At 48.1% G+C, this 20703-nt stretch overlaps 1 protein-coding gene across 3 annotated transcripts in view; it reads left to right on the forward strand.

The window, feature by feature from the left end:
• Nucleotides 1-20423, forward strand: part of MYH11 (myosin heavy chain 11) — a 125948-nt gene extending 105525 nt beyond the window's left edge. For 2 of the 3 annotated variants that reach the window (XM_038762297.1, XM_038762298.1), the window contains 10 exons: nt 774-986; nt 1658-1870; nt 3683-3844; nt 4832-4960; nt 6978-7066; nt 8098-8221; nt 10447-10655; nt 12485-12593; nt 12683-12855; nt 19537-20423. In XM_038762297.1, the coding sequence (XP_038618225.1) occupies nt 774-986; nt 1658-1870; nt 3683-3844; nt 4832-4960; nt 6978-7066; nt 8098-8221; nt 10447-10655; nt 12485-12593; nt 12683-12855; nt 19537-19669 (1554 nt within the window). In that variant the 3' untranslated portion in view covers nt 19670-20423. Of the gene's footprint in view, nt 1-773; nt 987-1657; nt 1871-3682; nt 3845-4831; nt 4961-6977; nt 7067-8097; nt 8222-10446; nt 10656-12484; nt 12594-12682; nt 12856-14998; nt 15032-19536 lie in introns of all 3 variants that reach the window. The other variant, XM_038762299.1, reaches the window with a different exon arrangement.
• Nucleotides 20424-20703: the final 280 nt, after the last annotated feature.

Genomic DNA, 20703 nt, shown 5'->3' on the forward strand with positions numbered 1-20703 from the left:
GACGCAAAGATCATCTCTGTTTGGGATTGGCCTTTTTGGGAAAGGAATATTCTGGGGAAATTCTTTGGTCTGGGGCGAGCTTTTCATGGGGCAAATCAAATGTTAGAGCCAACTTAACGCTGCCAAAGCCCACACTACGCAGACCAATTTAATGTTTCTATCACCATGTACAATATGTCCTTCCTAATGTCTTCCCTCCCCACGGGTCGGCTGGCATCTTGTACTGTTCCTTCCTCTTTGGCCCTGTCCTCTCTTCTCCTTCCATGATCCCCAGGGCATGGCAGGGGCCTGTCCTCTAGCGAGCAGCAGTCTATCAAAGGACACCCCAGCCAATCCAGAGGCCTCGACCAAAAAAAAATGCCAGTTAGCCATATATATCGGCTCAAAAAACCATGTTGCAAAGCTTCCTTCTGTTCTGTGACAATGGGACTGTCAATATTGGCACATCTGAGACCCCTGGATTGGGTTTTTTTAGGTTGGCTTTGCTCAGGATATCTGTGGACACCGATTCAGCTGCTGTTGGTTTCTAATTTGGTCAACTGAGAAAACAAAAGCTGAATCCCTATGAATTATGTATACAATTGGCTGAATTATTTATTCATGCTTAAATTGAATAGGCCGAGGGTGGCCGGGGGGAATTTTTCCTGCCATTAGGAGTAATTTGCTAAAGCAAATGAAAACATTCGCCACTAACATGGCCCCCAATAGCCCCCGCGAATGGCTCACATTCCTCCTGTGGGCTCACCTCCACGATATTTGTTGTTGTTTTTCAGTTGTTAGCCGAGGAGAAGAACATCTCTTCCAAATATGCAGACGAAAGGGACAGAGCTGAGGCGGAAGCACGAGAAAAAGAAACTAAAGCTTTGTCCCTAGCCCGGGCCCTCGAGGAAGCTTTGGAATCCAAGGAGGAACTTGAGAGAGCCAACAAGATGTTGAAAGCAGAAATGGAAGACCTGGTTAGCTCCAAGGATGATGTGGGCAAGAATGTAAGTTCCCTTAAAGAGCTCATGGTATCTCTATAGCCTCCAACCCAGTCTGTACAGGTTACTCCCCTAATCAATCAAGCAGAAGTATTTATTGAGGGCTTTTTGTTTGCCAAGACACTGTACTAAGCCCTTGAGAGAACACAATTGAGTTAATAGACAAGATTCCTGTCTTCCAGGGGTTTACAATCTGGCTGGACCACAGTGGTCCTAAATTGAGCCCCATAATTTCCTGTCAGGAGGAAATTGATGGTGATGATGTGCGTGTGGCGGTAGGGGAGGGGGAAGAGGGGAGTTGTGAGAGAAAATGAGCATGGAGTCATTATTAGAAGTGTTTGGCCCCTACTCTCCACGGTCACCACTCTTCCCCGCTGAAGCCATCATTTTATTTGAGTCCCTCCTTTGGTCCTGGAAGAAGGGAGTGGAGATGGCAGCAGAAGGGGAACTGTGGCCCAGGAGGAAAGTTTGTAGGGGAAGACAGACCCCTGATTCTCCTCCTCCAAGCTCCGCGGCACTCCAGAGAAGTTGTTCGGCAGACAGGTTTTGCCGGGGTGACTCCCTCTCCCAGGGAAAGATTGAATCTTGGATATTGGGATCGCACAGAGTCCAAAGCAATGCCTGAGGAGCAGTATTGTATATCATAATGATGTGATTGGATTCCTCCAACCTGCAAGGTCCATGAACTAGAGAAGTCCAAAAGAGCCTTGGAAACCCAGATGGAGGAGATGAAGACGCAACTGGAGGAGTTGGAGGACGAACTCCAGGCCACCGAGGATGCCAAACTGCGACTGGAAGTCAACATGCAAGCCCTGAAGGGCCAGTTTGAGAGAGACCTTCAAGCCAAGGATGAGCAGAATGAGGAGAAGAGAAGGCAGCTCCAGAAGCAGGTAACGTGCCCGAAGCCGGGGGGAGAGGGAAGAGTGAGGAGGACGGATAGAAACCAGGGCTGCTGCAAGTGCCCGCCCCAGAACCCGGCCAAAATCTCGTCGCCGCTCACCGTTGGCATTAAAGCATCCTCTGAGCTCACTGAGGCCAGCCTGGGTGGAGCTCCATTTTGAGAGCTGTTTCAATGCCCTCGAAAGCAAGCGGTTTTGTTCAGGATCAGGATTAGCCTTTTCGGCCACAGAAACAGGTGAATTTCACATTCAGGGGTGTCTTCCTTGAGCCGGAACTGTTATATTTCCACAGCACTTTTTATCTTATCTGCACAACAGCATGGTGAGGGGGAGGCAGTTACGATTCTCCCCATTTTACGGCCAGGAAAACCAAGGCTCTGAAAAGTTAAGTGGCCTATACAGACATTAGAAGCAAAATTAGGACATAAAACTGGATCTTCGGATTCTTTTTTTTTAAATGGTATTTGTATTTTTACCAAGAAACCTCTATGGATACACTACCGGAACGACTGCAGTTGGAGAATGGGGCAATCCGGGAGAGATGTGTCCATGGAGTCGCTACGGGTCGGAGACGACTCAACAGCATGACAGATGATAATAATAACAGTGGCATTTATTAAGCGCTTACTATGTGCAAAGCACTCTTCTAAGCACTGGATTTGTTAAGTGCTTACTCTGTTGCAGGCACTGTACTAAGCCCTGGGGTAGATACAAGATAATCGGGTTGGACACAGACCCTATGGGGTTCGCAATCTCAGTCCCCGTTTTACAGATGAGGGAGTTGAGGCTCAGAGGAGCACAGCGACTTGCCCGAAATCACACAGCAGAGCCGGGATTCGAACCTAGGTCCTTCTGAATCCCAGGCCTGTCCTGTATCCACTAGGCCCCGCTGATTCTCAAACCTAGACGGCCCTGTGCTGGATAGTTGTGACCTTGCCAGTATGTATCCATGAACAATAATAATAACCATTACTATGGTATTTGTTAATCACTTACTTTGTGCCAGGCACTATTCTAAATGCTAGGGTTGATCCAAGATAGTCACAGTCCCTGTCCCACATCAGTCTTAACCCCCATTTGAAAGATGAGGGAACTGAGGCACAGAGAAGCCCACGGTCACAAGCGATGGAGTCAGGATTAGAACCCATGACCTTCGGAGTCAGAGGTCATGGGTTCAAATCCCAGCTCCACCGACTGTCAGCTGTGTGACTTTGGGCAAGTCACTTCACTTCTCTGGGCCTCAGTTACCGCATCTGTAAAATGGGGATTAAGACTGTGAGCCCCCCTCAAGGGACAACCTGATTACCTTGTAACCTCCCCAGCACTTAGTACAGTGCTTTGCACATAGTAAGCACTTAATAAATGCCATCGTTATTATTATAATTCTGAATCCCAGGCCTATGATGTAGCCTCTAGACCATGCTGCTTCCCCATTGCCCACTGAGGCCGGCAGGGCCAGAGATGATCTTCGGACAGTCCCTTCTGTGGCGTGGCTTAGACGCCATCCTTACAGGCTTTAAGGTGCTCCGTGGGCTTTTCCCTTTCCCTGGCTGCAGGAGCCTCCGGCCTGGATTGGCCTGCTTGAACCAAGGATCCCACAAGCAGGATCCTCGGGATTCTGGATGTATACCTAAAAGGGAGGAGCAATCTCTCAGTCAGTAGTGTTTACTGAGGCACCTGCTACGTGCAGAGCATTGTACTGAGCATTTGGGAGAGTTCAGTAGAGTTAAAAGACACGCTCCCTGTCCTTGAGAAGCTTACAGTTTAGCGGGAGAGAAGGTGAGCTTCACTTCTCTCTCGCAGCTCCACGAGTTAGAGACGGAACTGGAAGACGAGCGGAAGCAGCGGGCCCTGGCAGCCGCAGCCAAGAAGAAGCTAGAAGTTGACCTCAAGGATCTAGAGCTGCAGGCCGACTCGGCCAACAAGGGGCGGGAGGAGGCCATCAAGCAGCTTCGCAAACTCCAGGTGAGTGGCTGTCCCCATTCGGCCTGGCATCAGGGCACTGCTGCCCTCTCCCAGCCCAGGAGGAGGAGAACCTGGAGGTCCCGTTGGTCCTCGGGAGGGTCTGTCTGATGTGGACTGCACCTCAGAGGCTTCAACGGTGAGTCCAAGACAAGGCCCATATCCCGGCCCTCCCAGAGCAGATTGTATAAGATGATAGCCCTTGGGGGGAGACCCACAGGGTTTGGACCTTGAAAAGGGACCCCTCGGAAGCCCATCCACCTCCGCATCAAACACGATCTCCTCACCATTGGCTTTAAAGCACTCAATCACCTTGGCCCCTCCTACCTCATCTCACTTCTCTCCAAACCCACCCACTTTGCTCTTCTAATGCTCACCTTCTTACTGTACCTCAATCTCATCTGCCTTACCGCCAACTCCTCGCCAACGTCCTGCCTCTGGCCTGGAATGTCCTCCCTCCTCAAATCTGACAGAAAATTACTCTCCCCCCAACCCCCTTGAAAGCCTTATTGAAGGCACATCTCCTCCAAGAGGCCTTCGCTGACTAAGCCCTCCTTTTTTCTTCTTTCCCTTCGGTGTCACCCTTATGTGCTATCTTTATTCATCCCTGCTCCCAGCCCCACAGCATTTCTGTCTGTACCTGTAATTTATTTATATTAATGTCCACCTCGCCCTCTAGGCCGTAAGATTGTTGTGGGCGGAGAATGGATCTGTTTCTTGTTATATTGTACTTTCACAAGCGCTTAGAACAGTGCTCTGCACACAGTAAGCTCTCAATAAATGTGATTGAGTGAATGAAGCATGGCATTTTGGTTGCACACTGAAGATGGGTCCAGGCCACAGGTGCATTTGATCAGGAGAGAACAGAGGGGAGACTGGAAGGATCCGGGTGAAGACAGAGGCCAGTAACTATTACTGGAGTAAGTGAAGAGCAAGTCCTCCCCGGGACACATGGATTTCCCTTTCTCCTCTCCCACTGGCTCAATCCAGGCTCAGATGAAGGACTACCAGAGAGAGCTGGAAGATGCCCGGGCCTCTAGGGAAGAGATTTTTGCCACTTCCAAGGAGAACGAGAAGAAAGCCAAGAGCTTGGAAGCAGACCTCATGCAACTCCAAGAGGTATATTGGCCCAGGGTGGATAAAATCCTCGGTCGGGGGTCGGTGGGTCCGCCAAAGATCATCTGCTCCCAAGTTGGGGGCCACACTCACAAAATATAAGGGGCTCAATTTATAATGGATGCCAGGATGGAAAACTGGGAACTACCCACTGCCAGTGAAACCTCCTCTGAGAAGCAGCGTAGCCTAGAGGAAATAGCACAGGCCCAGAAGTCAGAGGATATGGCTTCTAATCCCAGCTCTGCCACATGTCTGTTGTGTGACCTTGGGCAAGACTTTTGACTTCTCTGTGCCTCAGTTACCTCTTCTGTAAAATAGATATCAGGACTATGAGCCCCATATGGGACAGGGACTGCATCCAACCTGATTAGCTTGTAGCTACCCCAGTGCTTAGTGCGTGGCAAATACCACTATTATTATTATTATTATTATTATTAAGAAGAAGAAGAACTTCTAGCTGTCACGTTCAAGAACGATTGGGTGGGAGACAGTTCTGCTCCCAACCTGGGTCCTAAATGGCTCCAAGCCAGTAGCACCACTGCACGTCACGATGCTCAGAGCTTCTGGATGTGGGGAGGACCAGATCTGGCCCGGAGACACAATTTGGCCCAAGCTTGATTTTCATCCTTATACTGCCTCAGGTCCCGCTGTCCCTTTAGGATGTCCAGGGCAGGTGTCCACCATTTCTCACCATCATTCGGCCTGTGACTCAGCAGTGTGAGCTGAGCAGCGGAGGCCTCAGTTCCAGTACCAACTGGAGCAAAACTCTCGTCATGCCACTTTAGCTGTCTAAAAGTCATGATGAAAAAAGCATATTCTGTTTTGCAACGGGCAGGAGGTGTTTTAAAGATCCATCCACCCAGTCAGAACTGTGCTTTACCAGTAGTCTCCATCCCCCAGTACCCACCCCCGTCGTCCCCCGCACCTAGATATTCAACAAATTTCCAACTGGTGTTAGATTGGGGTTTCACTGCCCCCCGGCATCCCAGCCCATCCCACCTCCCATCCTTTCCCTTGCAAGATATATAGCCCAAGAAACTCAACATTCTTTACTGAATCAGCCCATGGTTGTTGGCCTTGTTAGGAATGAAGAGGTTGACTTGAAATTTTAAAATTGACTTTGAAATATTCAATCACTGCTATTTACTGAGTGCTTACTGTGTACTAAGCACTTGGAAAAGTACAGAACAGTCGAGTACTGCCCTCAAAGTGATAGACCTATTCCATGTATCCCCCTTCTAAGAGAAGCAGCATGGCTCAGTGGAAAGAGACTGGGCTTTGGAGTCGGGGGTCATGGGTTCAAATCCCGGCTCCGCCAACTGTCAGCTGTGTGACTTTGGGCAAGTCACTTCACTTCTCTGGGCCTCAGTTACCTCAACTGTAAAAAGGGGATTAAAAATGTAAGCCCCCCATGGGTCAACCTGATCACCTTGTAACCTCCCCAGTGCTTAGAACAGTGCTTTGCATATAGTAAGTGCTTAATAAATGCCATCATTATTATTATTTTTAAGAGGCTGGGTTTGGGGATGTCCTGTTTTTAAGTAACGACTTGCAGCGTTGAAAATAAGGACAACACTATACTGGACCCTAGGAAACGTTTCCTGCAGGCTCTTGCCCAAGAGGTTTCACTGAGAGTGAAATGAACAACAATGAGCAAGCATTTCCACTAGCCTAATGATAATAGTATAATATAATAATAAAATATAATGTGATATATATTATTATTATTATTGATTGAACTTGTTAAACACTTACTATATGCCAAGCATTCTGAACACTGGGGTAGATATGAGTCAATCAGGTTGGACACAGTCACTGTCCCACCTGGGGCTCACTGTCTAAGAGGAAGTAATTATTATTATGAGGAAGTAATTATTATTATTAGTGAATTAATTATTAGAGCAAAAATTGTGAGGGTTGGATGAACTGTGCCTGTATTTGGGTGGTGATCCGAAGAAGGGTCTCGGCCTCTGAAGGCGTCACCCCCCAGTGTCCCACTCTCGGTTTCTTCATCCCGCAGGACCTGGCCGCCGCAGAGAGGGCTCGCAAGCAAGCCGACCTGGAAAAAGAGGAACTTTCTGAGGAATTGGCCAGCAGTGTGTCCGGGAGGTGAGCAGGGATGAGCGGGTTTGCGGGGTCAGGGGGTGAGAGGGATCAAAACCCAAGAGGCCACCCCGGGGGCGGTTGCTGAACTCTGCCTCTGAGGCCTCCCGGGTCGTTAAACTGTGAGCCCGCTGTCGGGTAGGGACCGTCTCTCTATGTTGCCAACTTGTCCTTCCCAAGTGCTTAGTACAGTGCTCTGCACACAGTAAGCGCTCAATAAATACGACTGAATGAATGAATTAAACACAGTCGGTTCCGTCGAAGCAAACCAGCTCTGGGAACATCCTCAACTGCGATTGGCGTGTCAAATCACAAGCCCAGTTTGGAGGATTTTGGCAATGTGCGTTCATTCGTTCAGCCAGTCAGTCGTGTTTATTGAGCGCTTACTGAGTGCAGAGCACTGTACTAAGTGCTTGGGAAAATACAGTACAGCAATAAACAGTGACATTCCCTGTCCACAAGAAGCTTATAGTCATTCATTCATTCAGTCGTATTTACTGAGCGCTTACTGTGCGCAGAGAACTGTACTAAGCGCTTGGGAAGTCCAAGTTGGCAAGATAGAGAGATGGTCCCTACCCAACAGCAGGCTCACAGTCTACAATGGGGGAGACAGACAACAAAACAAAACATATTCACAAAATAAAGAGAATAGTAAATATGCACAAGTAAAATAAATAATAGAGTAATAAATCTGTACAAACATATATACAGGTGCTGTGGGGAGAGGAAGGAGGTAAGGCAGGGGGGATAGTCTAGAGGGTATCATTTGGGGCATAAATTTGTTGTGGGGGGTGTCCTTTGGCAGTTTGCCTTTAAAGAGCAAATTCCTCTGAGGACAGAGAGGTTTGCCTTGCCTTTAAAAAGCAAATTCCCCCCAGGACAGAGGGAGAAGTAGCTGGGAAATAGGTTGTTGGCTAATGTCGTCAACAGGATGAGCCAACCCTTCTGGGTTTCTCTCCCAGCCTATGGTGAGGGAGCCGTGGAAACCCCCTCGGGAAAGAGATCATGGGTTTTTTTCCCCCCTCCCTGTCACTCAGGAACACCCTCCAGGATGATAAGCGTCGCCTGGAGGCCCGGATCGCGCAACTGGAGGAGGAGCTGGAGGAGGAGCAAAGTAACACGGAGGTCATGAGTGATCGTGCCAGGAAAGCCACCCAGCAGGTGAGAGTTTTGCTACGAGCTCCCGAGTTGATAATGATAATAATAATAATGACATTTATTAAGTGCTTACCATGTGCCAAGCACTGTTCTAAGCACTGGAGAGGTTACAAGGTGATCAGGTTGTCTCACGGGGGGCTCACATTAATCCCCATTTTACAGATGAGGAAACTGAGGCACAGAGAAGTGAAGTGACTTGCCCCAAGTCACACAGCTGACAGTTGGCGGAACCGGGATTTGAACCCATGACTTCTGACTCCAAAGCCCGGGCTCTTTCCGCTGAGCCAGGTCTAGGACCCACTCTCCCCATTCCCAGAGCATTCTGCGAGGCCTTTCCCACAAGAGGCAACATTCATTCATTCATTCATTCAATCATATTTATTGAGCGCTTACTGTGTGCAGAGCACCGTACTAAGCGCTTGGGAAGTACAAGTCGACAACAGATAGAGACGGTCCCTACCCAACAACGGGCTCACAGTCTAGAAGGGGGAGACAACATGGCCTAGTGGCTAGATCACAGGCCTGGGAATCAGAAGGACCTGGGTTCGAATCCTGGCTTCACCACCTGTCTGCTGTGTGACCTTGGACAAGTCCCCTCCCTTCTCCATGCTTCAGTCCCCTCACCTGGTAAAATGGGGTTGAAGACTGTGAGCCCTATATGGGACAGGGACTGTGTACAACCCGACTGGCTCAGTGGAAAGAGCCTGGGCTTTGGAGTCAGAGGTCATGGGTTCAAATCCCAGCTCCCTCAGTTGTCAGCTGTGCGAATTGGGGCAAGTCACTTAACTTCTCTGGGCCTCGGTTCCCTTATCTGTAAAATGGGGATTAATAATAATAATGATGGCATCTATTAAGCGCTTACTATTTGCAAAACACTGTTCTGAGTGCTGGGGAGGTTACAAGGTTATCAGGTTGTCCCAGTTGGGGCTCACAGTCTTCATCCTCATTTCACAGATGAGGGAACTGAGGCACAGAGAAGTGAAGTGACTTGCCCAAAGTCACACAGCTGACAAGTGGTGGAGTCGGGATTTGAACCCATGACCTCTGACTCCAAAGTCCGTGGGACAACCTGATCACCTTGTAACCTCCCCAGCGCTTAGAACAGTGCTTTGCACTGAGTAAGCGCTTAAAAATGCCGTCATTATTATTGTTATTATTATCTTGTATCTATCCCAGCGCTTAGTACAGTGCCTGGCACATTCATTCATTCATTCAATCATATTTATTGAGCACTTACTGTGTGCAGAGCACTGTACTAAGCGCTTGGGAAGTACAATTTGGCAACATATAGAGACGGTCCCTACCCAACAGTGGGCTCACAGTCTAGAAGTAAGCGCTTAACAAATGCCATTCATTCATATTATTATCATTACTTCTCTGTGCCTCAGTTCCCTCATCTGTAAAATGGGGATTAAGACTGTGAGCCCCATGTGGGACAACCCAATCACCTTGTAACCTCCCCAGCGCTTAGAACAGTGCTTTGCACATAGTAAGCGCTTAATAAATGCTGTCATTATTATTATTATCTTGTATCTATCCCAGCACTTAGTACAGTGCCTGGCACATAGTAAACGCTTAACAAGCACCATTCATTCATATTATTATTATTACTTCTCTGTGCCTCAGCTACCTCACCTGTAAAATGGGTATTAAGACCGTGAGCCCTATGTGGGACAACCCGATCACCTCATAACCTCCCCAGAGCTTAGAACAGTGCTTTGCACATAGTAAGCGCTTAATAAATGCCATCATTATTATTATTATTGTCTTGCATCTATCCCAGCGCTTAGTACAGTGCCTGGCACATAGTAAGTGCTTAACAAACGCCATTCATTCATATTATTATTATTACTTCTCTGTGCCTCAGCTACCTCATCTGTAAAATGGAGATTAAGACTGTGAGCCCCATGTGGGACAACTCGATCACCTTGTAACCTCTCCAGTGCTTAGAATAGTGCTTTGCACATAGTAAGCGCTTAATGCCATTATTATTATTATTATTATTATTATTATTACGATGGGACTGCGAAATGATCAGACTGATTTCCTTTCCCTCTCACCTAGGGCCCCGCGCCTCTCTCTCTTTCCCAGTTTCTTAGAGTGTAGGTTTCTGGTGGGAAAAACACATGCCACTTTTTTATTCTGTACTTCCCGAGCGCCCAGTACGATGGGCGCTCAGTAAATGCTTCTCCTCCTCCTCCTCCTCCCCCTTCCCCATCCCATTTCAGTCGGAACAGCTCAGCAACGAGCTGGCTACGGAGCGCAGTGCTGCCCAGAAGAACGAGAGCGCCCGGCAGCAACTGGAGAGGCAGAACAAGGAACTCAAGAGCAAGCTGCAGGAGATGGAGGGGACCATCAAATCCAAGTTCAAGGCCAACATCGCTGCCTTGGAGGCCAAGATCGCCCAGCTAGAGGAGCAAGTGGAACAGGAAGCCAGGTACTGGCCGCCCCTCTCCCCACCGGTCAGCCTGCGCCGCTGTACGGTCAGCAAGTAGCCGAAGTCGGCAAGTAGCCGAAGCCTCCGTCACCCCAGAAGACTTTCAAAGCAATACAGTATGGAAGTCAGCTCAGGGGGAGCGTATCCCCACTTAGCCGATCAATCAATCAATCAATCGTATTTATTGAGCGCTTACCGTGTGCAGAGCACTGGACTAAACGCTTGGGAAGGACAAGTTGGCAACATAGAGAGCCAACAGTGGGCTCACAGTCTAGAAGGGGACCATGAGCTCGAATCCCGGCTCCTGGGGCAAGTCGCTTCACCTCTCTGGGCCTCGGTTACCTCATCAGTAAAATGGGGGTTGAGACTGTGAGTCCCACGTGGGACAGGGACTGCGTCCAACCCGATTTGCTCGTATCCACCCCAGCGCTCAGTACAGTGCCTGGTACGTAGTAAGCGCTTAACAAATACCGCAATTATTATCATTATTATTATTAACGTCCCCCTCTCCATCCCCCCATCTTACCTCCTTCCCTTCCCCACAGCACCTGCATATATGTATATATGTTTGTACATATTTATTACTCTATTTATTTATTTATTTTATTTGTACATATCTATTCTATTTATTTTATTTTGTTAGTATGTTTGGTTTTGTTCTCTGTCTCCCCCTTTTAGACTGTGAGCCCACTGTTGGGTAGGGACCGTCTCTATATGTTGCCAATTTGTACTTCCCAAGCGCTTAGTACGGTGCTCTGCACATAGTAAGCGCTCAATAAATACAATTGATGATGATGATGATGATGACCGGGGATTTGGGGGCGCCTCCAAGACACGTTTACCACCCAACCGGGCAGTTCAAGCTCACAGTCTTAATCCCCATTTTCCAGATGAGGTGACTGTGGCACAGAGAAGTTGTGTGACTTGCCCAAATTCACACAGCTGACAATTGGCGGAGCTGGGATTTGAACCTATGACCTCTGACTCCAAAGCCCGGGCTCTTTCCACTGAGCCACGCTGCTTCAGATTTTTTCTGAAACTCCCCTCGATCCCCATGGAGTGATTTGCAAACACTACAGCATTTCTATAAGCAGAAGGGAATGGTTTTATACTGTGAGCCCACTGTTGGGCAGGGACCGTCTCTATATGTTGCCAACTTGGACTTCCCAAGCGCTTAGTACAGCGCTCTGCACACGGTAAGCACTCAATAAATACGATTGATTGATTGATTGATTGATTGATTCAAGCGGGGAGGTCCTGGCAGCGTTTGGGTCGAATGCAACCAGGCTTTACGGAGCCTCATCTGCACCTACGTACACATCTTTAAATTTTATAGTGTTTATTTATCATCATCATCATCAATCGTATTTATTGAGCGCTTACTGTGTGCAGAACACTGTACTAAGCGCTTGGGAAGTACAAGTTGGCAACACATAGAGACAGTCCCTACCCAACAGTGGGCTCACAGTCTAAAAGGGGGAGACAGAGAACAAAACCAAACATACCAACAAAATAAAATAAATAGATATGTACAAGTAAAATAAATAAATAAATAAATAGAGTAACAAATATGTACAAACATATATACATATATACAGGTATATATATATATATATATACATATATATACATCATTTACAATGATGTCTGTCTCCCCCTCTGGGCTGTTACCTCATTGTGGTCAGGGAACACATTTGCCACCTCTGTTGTCCCGTACTCTCCCAAGCGCTTGGTACAGTGCTCTGCATATAGTAAGCGCTCGATAAACACCATTGATGATGGTGATGGTGATTGGAAATGCCCTTCCCATCTGCTCCTTTTATTTGCAGAGAGAAACAGGCAGCAGCCAAGTCATTGAAACAAAAGGACAAGAAACTGAAGGAGGTTCTGTTGCAAGTGGAAGACGAAAGGAAGCAGGCAGAGCAATACAGAGAACAGGTAACCCCGCTCCAGGGTCTCCCCGCCGTGATGGGGGTCATGACTGACGCACTGTCCCTTTGGTCCCTGACTCCTTCCTCTTCCCTCAGGCCGAGAAGGGCAACACCAGGGTCAAGCAGCTCAAGAGGCAACTGGAAGAGGCGGAGGAGGAGTCCCAGCGCATCAATGCCAACCGCAGGAAGCTCCAGCGGGAGCTGGATGAAGCCACCGAGAGCAATGAGGCCATGGGCCGGGAAGTGACCGCCCTCAAGAGCAAACTGAGGTAAAGAAAATGCGGGGGCGGGATTGGAGGAAATCATGTCCTGTTGGCTCTGTGCTGGGGGAGACAACCAACCGGACCCAAGCCAAGGGGCAGCCCGTCTTCCAGAACTGTCATTCCCAGGGGAAGGGATGAGGTATACTTCCGGTAGGGAATTCAGGGAAAGAGAAGGAGAGGGGAGGGCTGGCGGAGGGGGTAATCGTTTTGTTTCCTCAGCTACTTGATGGCCAACTAGTACCATCTGCTCTATCATTCCCTGAGTTCCCTCCTTTGCTGCACCTTTGAAATTCCCCCGCCTTATTCTCTAGGAGGAGGAAGAGGTGTGCTGACCAGTGAGGAACTCTAAGGCATCAAAGAGTTAGCCACGTTTCCGATAAAAACCTCGTTCTCCCCAGAGAGCGGGGCCTGGGGTTAGCTGTCACTTGGGTGTGAACTTGGTAACTGGGCTCTCTCAGGTCGTTCCGGGAAGGAGCCACGTGTGACCGACTGACGAGAGGGAAGAGCAGGCTTCCGAATCAACCGCATTCAGGAAGAAAAGCAAACCATGGTTCACCTTCTTGTGGTCAAGCAGTGCCCTGGGAGCAGCTCTGCCACTTAAGATGCCCAAACTCCTAGACTAAGGGAGCAAGGTGGCCTAATGCTAGTCTCAGCTATTCAGATGAGCATTCAAAAGTAGCAGAGATCACCCGCCCCAGGCTTAATAGTAACGGTTTCTTAAATGCTCGAGGTAGCACATGGTTGGTTGGAAGAGTTCTTAGCCCTCGTCTCTTGATCTAGAAGAAATCAACTGATAGCTCCCAAGTGCTTAGGACAGTACATTGTACTTAGGTGCTAAATAAATACCATTACTACTTCTACTTTACATCAATTTACTAGTTAATGGACATGTAAGAGAAGCAGCGTGGCCCAGGGGATAGAGCATCCGTCTGGGAGTCAGAAGGACCTGGGTTCCAATCCCGGCTCCGACACTGGTCCGCTGTTTGACCTTGGGCCAGTCACTTAATTTCTCTGTGTCCCAGTTTCCTCATCTGTAAAATGGGGATTAAGACTTTGAGCCCCATGTGGGCCGTAGACTCTGTCCAACCTGACTATCCTGTATCTCCTCCAGCGCTTAGTGCAGTGCCTGGCACATAGGAAGTGCTTAACAAATACCATTAAAAAAAACCAAGAATGCCCACAAAGTACCTCGTGTTGAACTTAGACTAAGCACAATGGAATAAGAGGACAGTACAGGGAGAAGACAGTCCTTGCCCTCAGGAAACACTGAGTTGAGTCTAGACAAGAAAGACAGCACCTGGTCAAAATGGTTCAATATCCAGGAGATTAAGAACTGAAACACAAATGCCTAGGACAGACGTGTGGCAATGTTCCACACCTCTCCTCCCTGAATAGCTCCAATTTGGTTTCTTGTAGTGGAGGTGGGGGTGGGAAGAACAGTGAAAGGGGAACCAGAAGCCTGAAATTTGGGGAGTCCAGGTTCCTGTCCATGACAGAAATCACAAGTATGCCAGTTGCCCAGAGAAAGGCGTCACCTCAAAGGGGAACAGAGGTCTACCTTCTCACAAGCTGGAGGATCTCAATAGAGGATCGTGGACAGTGGTGGTTTGCGACCCCCTCCCTTCTGCCGTCGTCTGACAAAGATCGCATCTTCCCAATTGTCTTTAAACTGTGGGCAAAGGACATCTATACGCCATTCTCTTAACGCAGAGGACTCAGATCAAGGTGGAATAGGTTCAGTAGCAAACCATAGATCCCTAAGTAGAGTGCTTTTATCTCTGCTCCAAAAATCAGGCTTTCAAGCCAGGTCACTCAAATACTTCCCTTAAGTGGCCAAGCGGAAAGGTGGGTTGTTTCGGAAAGCATTTTGTAGAGTTTATAGCTGACGCTACCATTTAAGTCGTGAAGCTAAGAACCCAAATTCACTAGCCCCGAACCATCCTTCCCCTACACCTTTCCTGGCTCCAAGCCTTTGCTACTGAAAGTAAATGATGTAAAAATCAGCATTCCTTTCTAATGACCTCAGGGACTTGGGTATCCGTAAACTGATGTACTTCATGCCTTCAAGTTTTTTAAAAGTAGCGCGCTTGAACGGAATCCTTCCCGTTTGCTGATGGTAACCACCAGGGACTCTCTCTCTCTATTTCAGAGGGCCACAGGAACCTCCGCAATGACTCGACAGGTATCATGCCTTCAACTTTGCAGCTCATTCATGTTGCCCAAAGTTTCCATTTTCTATTCCTGCAAAATCTGAAGGCTTGGATATCTCAGTACCCCAATTTGTCCTTTATCAAAAGAGGCGAATATTACAAGACATCCTTATCCGCCACCCTCGAGTCACTGTCCTCCCCTACCTCTAGGCAAAACCCTGGCATGTGATTCCACGCCGAGCAGTGTTACGATGTCACTTTTCCACAGCTGGGGCTTAGGAATGTCGAGCGAGTTGCTTGGAATTTTCCCATCTGCATGAAGAAGTCCTTTCTGCTGCATTGCTAAGACACCTTGAGATGAAGCCGAGTGTTTGGCCACCAGGCAGCGGTTATGTCGAGGAGGAAAATATTCCCTCAGCTCTGTCTGGCTCCTGTAATTCGCCTCGAATGTAGCAAAGGCCCAGCGTTTAAGGGGGTCTTAGCTGAGGAAAGCGTTCCAACACGGCCACGGCTGCACAGTCAGGAATGCCTGAATGGAGTAGAGAGAATGGACATCTCACCTGATGAGTGTCTGAACTGCATGAGCCTGAGAATGCTTTTGACGTGAGAATAGCTGTCCCTGGAGTGAGCCCCCCTGCCTTCTAAACCCAGGCCTCACAGCAGAGCTGTGCCCCGGGCCCACAAATGGCACAATGGGAAGACACCCCTGCCTTCAGGGAAGCCACGGCCTAGGCACCCTCCTTCTCCAGAGGTAGCGAGGACAACGCTGATTCCCCGCAAAGACGACGCTCTGTCGTGATGACCTCCCCGGTAGCCTTGTTTCTTCCAGAGCCCGGAAGAGGCCAAGCCACCCCTGTGTCGTAATATTTGCATCAACTTCTCTTTTGGAAACTCTCTGCTTCGCTGCGCTACCCAAATACTTAAAGATGAATCGTGTCGTGGCGAAGGGCCTTGGTGTCGGTTTCACATCTCACTTTCCAATTCTACAGAATCCTCCCCTGCACACCCACGCACGGGTTCTTGCGGGCAGGGAACGTGTCCCCCAACTCTGTTGTACTTTACTCTCCCAAGCGCTTAGGACAGTGCTCTGGATGCAGTGAGTGCCCGATACATACAGCTGATTGATTGGCTCAAGGACCCAGCTTTGGCCTGGCATTCTGGCATGCCATGGATAAGTCTGATACTGGAGCTTGTAGGAAAGAGAAAGGAACTCTGTGTGAGCTCTGTAGGAGTGAGATGGGCTCCCTCCAGGCGCCGGGGTGCTGGAAATTGGCCAAAAATGAGCCTGCCTTGTTGGGCAGGATTAAAACCATCTATGGCTGAGCCACTGACTCATAGAGAATAATAATGGCATTTGTTAAGCACTTACTAAGTGCAAAGCACTGTTGTAAGCGCTGGGGAGGATACACGGTGATCAGATTGTCCCACGTGGGGCTCACAGTCTTCATCCCCATTTTACAGATGAGGTTAACTGAGGCCCAGAGAAGTGAAGTGACTTGCCCAAAGTCACACGGCTGGCAATCGGCAGAGCCGGGATTTGAACCCACGACCTGTGACTCCCAAGCCCAGGCTCTTTCCGCTGAGCCACGCTGCTTCTCTAGAGAACAGAGCTCCCGGGATTAAATCCTTAGTTAATTCACCTAAGGGGTTACAACATCTCCCTTTTTATAGGAACAGCCAACCTGGATGCCTTATATTAGAACCCAAATTTGGCTAGTTCCTTAAATCTCCATGAACTATGACCCCAGACAGGGTCATGACGGGCTTCCTGAGGTTAGGGAAATGAGGAACAGATCAGGTAATCAGGGAGGCAGTCAAAGCTTACTAATTAGAAATGAAATTTTCTCCACCTGCCCATCAATTTAGCAAGTAATGACTCTTCCAGTCAGTCCATCAACCGTGTTTTTATTGAGCACTTAACTGTGTGCAGAGCACTGTACTAAGTGCTTGGGAGAGTACAATCTAACAATGAACAGAAACATTCCCTGTCCACAATGAGCTTAGAATCTAGAGGGGGAGATAGATATTAATATAATTAAATAAATTACAGATACGCACATAAGTGCTGTGGAGCTGGAGGGTGGGATGAATAATGGGAGCAGGTCAGGGCGCTGCAGAAGGGAGTGGGAGAAGAGAAAATGAGGGCTTAGGGAAGGCCTCTTGGAGGAGATGTGCCTTCAATAAGGCTCTGAAAGGGGTTGGGGGACTCAAATGGCTTTATCGGGAACAACGGTGAAAGGAGCCTCAGGCAGAAAAGGGCCTGGGAGAGTTTTAATAGAATTTAAACATGAAGCTGGGGAATCTTTCCTCATTAGAAAAGTTACTGTCCTTTTCTTCTAACTGCTGGTTAGGCCTCCCGTCTGAGCCCTTCAGTTTCTAAGGCTATCTAAAGCGTACCAAACCCACACCGGGTGAAGTGAGTGAAACTGGCCTAGTCTCTTTGGCAGGGACACGATACACCTTTAACTATTTAGTCATGATTGCTGCACTTCAGAAAACACCGTTCCGTTCCAAACTCTGGTGAAATTTCCTTGCCACTGTTCTCATAGACATTCTGGTGTGATTATGGTCTCTAACTTCTGTGCCTCCGTCCTCAGTGATCATGAATTTGGGGCCTTGCCTCTCTGCTTGTGGTCTTCCCTCTCTTGGGGTGCTCCTTTCAGAGAACTTTCGGAATACATAGCTGTGTCCTAAGTGGTAGGGATGGTAGACTTCCATTTTCCAAAATCGAACCTGGGTCCGGGCCCAGGATGCCCGTGCTTGAGTTTCCTGAGAAGAGCAGGCCATGTCCTTGAGGACAGGGAAGAACATGATGGGAAATACCGCTTGAGCACAGTATACTCATTCCCTCCCATCGGAGTAGTTATTGATTTCTCCTGGAAGTGAAGTGGGCTTCACAGCCTACCATTTTTTTTTTTTTGCAGGGGAGGGGAATAAATAAAAATAAAATCAGATTTCATCTTACAAATGGATAGAGCCTTGTTTTCAACCCAACAAAAGGAAATGGAACCAGAGGTTTTAGGTAGCACAGAATGGCTGAAATTCATGCGGTTTAGGGGCCTACAGAGTTTGTATTTTCTGTAAGCCAGGTCTTCTGGCCCATTCCTAGTGGACCCACTGCTGATTCTTTCCTGCCCGCAAACGCTTGCCAAACTGGGTTTTGTGGCAGCCTCCACTTGTGAATAGAGACACTCGTGGACAAGCCCAGTTTGAGAAGCAGCATGGCTTAGTGGATAGAGCACAGGCTTTGGAGCCAGAAGGACCTGGGTTCTAATCACGGCTCCACCACGTTTGCTGTGTGGCCTTGGACAAAGCACTTCACTGCTCTGTGCTTTAGTTCCCTCCTCTGTAAAATGGGGATTAAGACTGTGAACCCCTTGTGGGACAGGGACTGTGTCCAACCTGATGAACTTGAATCTACCCCTGTGCTTAGAACTGTGCTCGGCACATAGTAAGTTCTTAACAAGTGCTATTATTATTAATAATAATAGTAAACCCAATAGCTCATGCTGTTCTTATGTTTTATGTTAGGGAAAAGGGCGGAAGTGGCAGCAGCTTCAGCAGCCTATCTTGCTTCAGAAGCAATGTTTCTCTTACTCCCACCTTACCACTGTCTGTCCGGATTTCTCCCCGCCCTCCTCCCACCCCCGTCCACTACCTCCTCAGAGTCAGTCGGTCAATTGTTTTTATTGAGCGCTTAGTACAGTGCTCTGCACATAGCAAGTACATCGGAGAGTCCACTGGAACAGTGTAACAGACACATTCCCTGCCCCGACAGGGTAAAAGTGCAGCATTTTCGGAGGACGTCAGGGTTTCTGGGATGGAAACCAAGATGCCAAAATATTAACTACCTGCATAGAGACGTCCCTGCTACTGTGCGCTTAGAGACCAAGTTGAGGTCGACAATTGATTTTTTTTCTAATAATAATGACGGCATTTATTAAGCGCTTACTATGTGCAAAGCCCTGTTCAAAGCGCTGGGGAGGTTACAGGGTGATCAGGTTGTCCCACGTGGGGCTCACAGTCTTAATCCCCATTTTACAGATGAGGTAACTGAGGCACAGAGAAGTGAAGTGACTTGCCCAAAGTCACGCAGCTGACAAGTGGCGGAGCCGGAATTTGAACCCACGACCTCTGACTCCAAAGCCCGGGCTCTTTCCACTGGGCCACGTTCCTTCTCTGCTTCTACTCAAAAGCCTTTCTAAAAATATTCTCGCCCAAAGCAGACTTGCCTTTTAAGTCATATACGGGAATTGAATGTGAAAATTTGAGGCTAATGAACTTAACACCAGTCCCCAGTTAAGTCAACTTTAACATAAAAGGCAGGAAGGGTCTATTTCAGAGTATAAATTGGACATTCCAGTAGCCCAGAGTAGTCAGATGACTACTTCTGGATCGACAGGGCTGAGTTTTTTTTAAGATACACTTCTCCACTTGAAACAGTTTTATATTAATCCCGCCCCCCCACCCTTCAACACGAGCCTCACTTGAGAAAGATAGCTCCTTTCAAATCTGTTCATTTTCTTAAAACCCACAGGCGAGGGAATGATACATCTTTCGCTCCTGCTCGAAGATCCGGAGGTCGCAGAATAATTGAAAACGCAGAAGGCTCAGATGAGGAAGCCAATGCGAGAGATGCAGATTTCAATGGAACCAAAGCCAGTGAATAAACAACCTGCTTGCGTACCTCACTGCACCAAGAAATTCCCAAAGGACAATATTTAGCACTGTATAATTTAACTTCCGATTCTCATACCACCAACAACACCCAACACCCTTACCAGACAGATCACAACCCAGGTCATAAACTGATGTGTTCCACTGATGTCCTAAAAGAAAAGCATTCCTGGGAAAATGTGGTGTTTTGGTTTGGGGGTTTTTTTTTGTTTGTTTTGGTTTTTTTTTTTTTGGAAGTGTGCAATGATGTGAGTTTTTAGAAAGCAAACGCAAACATGGCATTAGGATCGCCTCTAGACTGTAAGCTCGTTGCGGGCAGGGAACGTGTCTGCTAATTCTGTTGTATTGTACTCTCCCAAGCGCTTAGTACAGTGCTCCACACATAGTAAGCGCTCAGTGAATACGAGTGGCAATTTTCCATCCCAGTTGGGCTTTAGTTTACATGCAGAGGGGAGATAGTCACCTAAGCAGGGGCCTCTGCCCAGTCCCCCCAGTTCTTTCCCTAGCCTCCATCCCTTTTGTTTGTCTTGAGAAAGCCCTTTAATCGGAGCTGGGTTTTTTTCTGGTTCCCACACCTCTGACGCACCATTCACCAAACCAACAAGTGCCTTCCTTCATCAGCCACGTGTATTAAAAAAAAAATGAAATATGATTTGTTCAAAGTAATAAAGCGGAAACGTTACACTGTTTTATACGCACTTTGTGCTTAAGGACACTTTCACTAATAAAAGGCTATAAATCACCAGAGTGGAGTGTTTGGTTTTGATTGTTTTTTCCCCTCAAGAGGCCATTTCTGTAGTCCGGAGGAGCCGTGGAGAACTTCTGAGGGGCCGGTGGAGGAGTGGGATTTGAGACAGTTGTCTCGGGGGAAAGTTTTGTCCCCCAAGAAGCTTTGGTGGCGACCCTCAGGGCAGGGCCTAGGACCAAGCGATTTGATGGGATGAGTAGAGGTAGTATTTATTGAGCGCTTACTGTATGCCATCATTATTATTACTAAGCACTGGAAGAGAAAATAGTCGGAATTACA

The sequence above is a fragment of the Tachyglossus aculeatus genome, chromosome 21, assembly GCF_015852505.1.
Source record: "Tachyglossus aculeatus isolate mTacAcu1 chromosome 21, mTacAcu1.pri, whole genome shotgun sequence".
Classification (NCBI taxonomy): Eukaryota; Metazoa; Chordata; class Mammalia; order Monotremata; family Tachyglossidae; genus Tachyglossus; species Tachyglossus aculeatus.